This window comes from Anopheles aquasalis, chromosome 2, assembly GCF_943734665.1.
Source record: "Anopheles aquasalis chromosome 2, idAnoAquaMG_Q_19, whole genome shotgun sequence".
Lineage (NCBI taxonomy): Eukaryota > Metazoa > Arthropoda > Insecta > Diptera > Culicidae > Anopheles > Anopheles aquasalis.
Window position 1 is genome coordinate 58,413,147 of NC_064877.1, and position 5,000 is coordinate 58,418,146.

A 5,000-nucleotide genomic window follows, 5' to 3' on the forward strand; every position below is an offset into this window, starting at 1 on the left:
CGCGGGGGTTGTGGAAAAGTAATGTTCAAACGGTAAAAAAGGGAAAATTGGAAGGAGAAAGACGAGCTGGACATTCCGCCAACACAATAACAATAACTAATTAGAAAGAGAACGGAGAATGTTTCATGTGGCCAAAAACCTGTAAGCTTCGTGTGTAGGTGGCATTAACGAACCCAAGTAACGTTGGCCAGCCAACCTCCTCGCCCATTATGCAATGCCGTTGAGGTGGGTAAGGTGGTGAGAAAGAAGGAGGAAGCTTAACCATTCATTCTCTTCACCATTCCGGCGAATGTTGCACACCGCGCGAGGTCAAAACAATTGCATACAATCCCTCCATGATGATGATGATGACGGTGATGATGGTGATGATGAAGTAGAGTACCGTAGTCGTCCTTTGCAGCTGTTTTTCTAACATTCCATTGCTACACCCCACCCCAGTCCACCTCCCATTCCGTCCTATTCCCCGCGAATAAAATGGTTCGGACCATTTGGTCCCGGGCTGTTGTCGATTTGTCTGTCCTTTTGCCCCAGATTAGTGCTCATACAATTATTGTTAATCGACGAAGAGAATGTCACTGAAAGGAAGCGACACATAGAGAAACAGAGAGAGAAACAGAGAGAAAACCATCGAAGAGAGGTAGTAAGGATGAACGCTGCTCGATCCATTGTCAATTGAAGCGTTAATAGAGAAGCGAGGAGAAGAATGTGTGTTAAATATGTGTTAATATGTGTGTGACATGCGTGGACCCCGCCATTCGCAGGGACCGTCCGTGTGGTCCATGTTGATTTGTTTTTTGCATCGCAAAAGTATGTCGTTCTAAAGTATGTTAATATAAATTAACAAAATAGCAAAGTTTAGGCTGCACGCAATGCTCACGCAAAACACTCACAGAGACTGTTGGGCTGGAGGATCGTGTCTGTGGGGCGAGAAAGGAGGAGGGAATTAATCATTGGCAGTGGAGCAGGGCGAGTGTAGCTAGGATTGGAATGGTTTGAGAACACAACACCCCGTTCCCCATTTTGTGGTTGCATTTGGTTGATTTTTCCGTTTCGTTGCTTTGATGTTGTGTTTTATTGACATCGTGAGATAGACCGAGCCAAGCATAAAAAAATGATGCATAAGGTAGAGAGGCGAGACAGCAGAATGCACTACGCCATAGCCAAAGTTATGGAGCTATACCAACTGTAAATCCCAGGATAGTGGTGAGCTGAGCAGCTGGAACGAATGTGTAGCCAGACAGCAGAGCAGGAACCCGTGGATGTTGGTTCACAGTCGTGGCAAAAATGCGCGTGTCAGACCACAGCGAGCGAAAGGATGGCGAAAATGTGTTTTTTTTTTCCTGTGACGATCACGGTAAATGCGCAGCATAAAGAAGGGAAGGAGAAGGGTAAATAAGTAGCAAGATAAGCATTTTAACATTCAAACACACTCAAACACCCAAACACCCACGTACACAGACAGTCATTCATACGTGACACACAAGACAGATGGAAGAAAGATGGACGACTAGCGATGGGAAGATGGTGAATCGAGTTCCAGCATCCTTACACTTCTATTGCATGAGTAATAAACCGACAGTGACAAAATAAACATGAAAATTGTTATAAAATTAACGGCTGATTAAATCGCTTTTTCTTACCGTGGAAGCTTAAAGAACTGGAAAGAACTTCATTTATTTATCTTCGCTGAGAGATGAGGCAGAGCACTGCTGTTACCAACGAACAACAGAATCAATGGCAAATGTATCGGTGTCTCGAAAATGATCGACCCTGTTTTATTTTATTGTATTGTTTTTCTTAAATCATTTACTATCTATGCACCAGGTAGATTTCGTTGTTAAATGTTTCTGAATGTCCCTATCATAGGTAAGTAACGCCACAAAAGGTATGATTGTATTGTGAATGCGCTTATATTATGGAGCAAAGGTAGAGCGGCGCGCGAATGGTGAAAAAATATAAAACAATAAATTCATTCTCTTTGATGTTTCTTTGATGTTTCAATTTGAAATGCTTAAATTTTCAAACTCAAACTCAAACTCCTTTGTCGAAAGCCAATAATGGAGGCGCCAGGTTACTAGTAAAATTGCATACTTTCAGGGGTTTGTAATAGAAATGTTATTGAAGTGTTGGAAAAATGTTTCTTCTTTAAATTTTACAAAATGCCCCCAATGATTATTTTTTAAAATAGTTCATACTAACTGTGCAACATTTCCCAAAAGCTTTCGTTTTATTTTTCTGCTCAAAATCTATCATTTTGGAGAGTGATAAATTAGCTCATTAATTCTGACTGGCAGAATCATTAGGAATGTGAATGTATGTTAGTAATAGGTGGTTGTGATTGGTGTGTTCGTTAGCACGCTTATGCCTTTACTTACCTTTCATTACGAACGAGTTCGGAACCGTTTGTCTACAAGAAACAACTCAAATCAATCAGCCACCATTGTTCTACTAACCGAAGCACATCGCTTTCGTAGTTAATATATATTTATATTGAATTCAACAATGCTTGTACTTAGGATAAGGTACACTACTGGGCAAAGCTAATTGAATACCGAAGCAAATGGTAAGAAATAGGCTTATCTTAGGCCACACCACACCGTAGCATGCAGCATGCTGCTGGTCGAAACAAAACCAAAAAAGAAAACATGGAGAAACCAGAAGAAAACCGATAATCGTTTATCATCCTTCCGGCCATGGTGCGCCTGCAGCGGAATAGATAAATGGGAAAATGGGGAGAAAGCAGCTAGCAGACCGGCAACTAGGGAAGTAGTGGTAGCAGGGCTAACCAAGGCCAAGGCCGTGGCTAGTAGCGTCAAGTAGCATCGGGTTTGGTGTGGCTCTCGTTCGCTATGCTCTCGGTGCCGGACGGTCCTGTTGCCGTCGTCGTCGTCGTCGTCGTCGCCGGTTCGTTGATCGCGATGGTTGGCGCCACCGCTGGTGGGGATGCTGTCGGTACGGCAGCGTCCGTTGCCTCCACCGTCCGTTCCGGAATGTCATTCAGGACGTGACCCCGGAGTGCCTTCTTGCTGAGCTCCAGCTTGTAGTTCTCCATCTCACCTTCCGTGATGGATTCGCGCTGTTCCGTTTCCTGGAAGACGAACACGCAGACACACATGCATTGGTCCATTAGGGAAAGTGTAGTTGTTCCTGTTTGGTGCAATAATAAGCATTTCATCATGCTAATTAACAATCGTCGGAACAATGGCACTAGATGCTCTCATGCTCATGCATACGTTTGATCTACTCGCTGTGCGACCGTATGTTGAATGATTTTCCTAAGTATAACCGACAGAAATTGATGAGCTGATGAGTCCGGGATGGTATTGCATTGCAACGCTGATCATGCACCACCGATGATGTTGCGATAATAATGTTTTGTAATTTCAAACCGATTATACACCAACACATGCGGTGGAAACGGGGAAACATCTAATGCAACAACCAAATTAGCATGCCGGACTGGTGGTGGTGGTGGTAAAGCAACATATTACCCGCAGATAATTACGCAAATCCAAATCACCATCCTGGCTGCAGGCCTTCACCACGAGGATGCCACTCTGATGGTGCTTCTTCCGATGGCGTGACAGCACAGCGGACGTTGGCAGATCCTAAATGCACGCATACCGTTAACACCCGTACAGATCAGATACACGTCAGATTGTCAAAACGTAACGGTCGCTCCACAATCTTTCCCCAATCCTTCCCAATTCCCACTCCCGCCAAACGCTTACAACAATCCGACATTTCGACAAGCATCGGACGGGCTAATCCGGTTTGCTTCGTTCTCGGTCCGCTCCACATTCACACGAACCTCTGGGTGACCTTGGTGGCGTACCGAGAGGACATCACCTTTTTCCGTCTTTGACTTACCTCGTCCACGACGGCACCGAGGGCGGGCTGCGAGATGTTTTTCGATTGATTCAGGCGCGGCGCACTATCGGCACGTTTCGAGTTGAGTGACTGATCGGAAGCCTTACCCTCCTTGCGCAGGTGAGGGTGCGATGCCTTGTGGTTGATGTCTATCGCCGACTTGAGCAGATCCACCTGCAACGAGACACGAGGTGGTAGTGGTGGCGATGAACAAATCCACGAAAAAATCATCAAACGTAATTTGCGATAACGATACAACAGAGGACGAGTACCTTGGACGCACTGCCACCGCCTTTCTGCACGCGTACGAACTCAATGTTGTAGCTGCTGCGACGCCTGCCGAAGGAATCGTTGACGTCACCCTGTTTTCGATGGAAGAAAAGAGATATTCAAGTTCACTGCTGAGGCACTGTCAGGGACGCTGGAGTGTCGCCGTCGTTGGAGTTTATTGTAATCTACTTTTAGCGATCTAAAACCATTGCGCTGCTTCGTGCAAATGGTGGCCGAAATTATGGTTTTCTTGCAAATTTAATTTGATTGCTGGATAGCCTGTTGACTGACTAGCTTCTGCTTCAGACAGGGACGCTCGTTCGTTCGTTTTGAACAACAAGCCTTAACAATTAAGAAGCCACCTGTTATCTATTCGTTTCCGCTTCCGGCTTGCACCGCTCATGACAGCAATTTATCAAGATTAGATCAATCTTCAAACGGATTTCCAAATTCAAAGCTTAAGGAAGCAGATCTCTTCCTAACAATCGTCACATCCAGAACCAGTCATACGGTGGATGCGGACATAACCAACGAAATGGCGTAGAGTGTACAGTTTCCAATGGGATCAATTTGAGATGCAAAAAGTTCAAGGTCATCATTCATTTGACTCCGGGCTGAAATGGTGCAAATGGAATTACACCAGTGCATTCGGTTATTTACATTTGCACTCGTCCATAAATTATTCATGAAATCCATTGTGTTATGCTGCACCGCAGAACAGATGCACTGCGAGCGGATTCGTCACAAATAGGATCAATTAAGCTTGATGGTTAGTTGCACACCGTTGCACTATTCAAATGAGCAAATATCTGTACATAAGGCAACCGAATATTTGTACTCCCATTTGACAAAAGGTCAAT

General features: G+C 44.7%; 2 protein-coding genes across 7 annotated transcripts in view; one reads left to right on the forward strand and one right to left on the reverse strand.

The window, feature by feature from the left end:
- Positions 1-1,610, forward strand: part of LOC126571783 (serine-rich adhesin for platelets-like) — a 66,466-nt gene extending 64,856 nt beyond the window's left edge. For both annotated transcript variants that reach the window (XM_050230584.1, XM_050230583.1), the window contains exon 14: positions 1-1,610. This exon is cut by the window's left edge and continues 3,452 nt beyond it. The gene's annotated coding sequence lies outside the window, so the exon portion shown is untranslated.
- Positions 1,611-2,440: 830 nt separating this feature from the next.
- The window catches only part of LOC126571790 (uncharacterized), a 23,032-nt gene continuing 20,472 nt past the window's right edge, over positions 2,441-5,000 (reverse strand). For 4 of the 5 annotated variants that reach the window (XM_050230598.1, XM_050230597.1, XM_050230596.1 and 1 more), the window contains exons 9-12: positions 4,143-4,232; positions 3,871-4,044; positions 3,492-3,608; positions 2,441-3,088 (exon numbers count right to left, since the gene is read on the reverse strand). In XM_050230598.1, coding sequence (XP_050086555.1) covers positions 2,813-3,088; positions 3,492-3,608; positions 3,871-4,044; positions 4,143-4,232 — 657 coding nt within the window. In that variant the 3' untranslated portion in view covers positions 2,441-2,812. The remainder of the gene's footprint in view (positions 3,089-3,491; positions 3,609-3,870; positions 4,045-4,142; positions 4,233-5,000) is intronic. The other variant, XM_050230599.1, reaches the window with a different exon arrangement.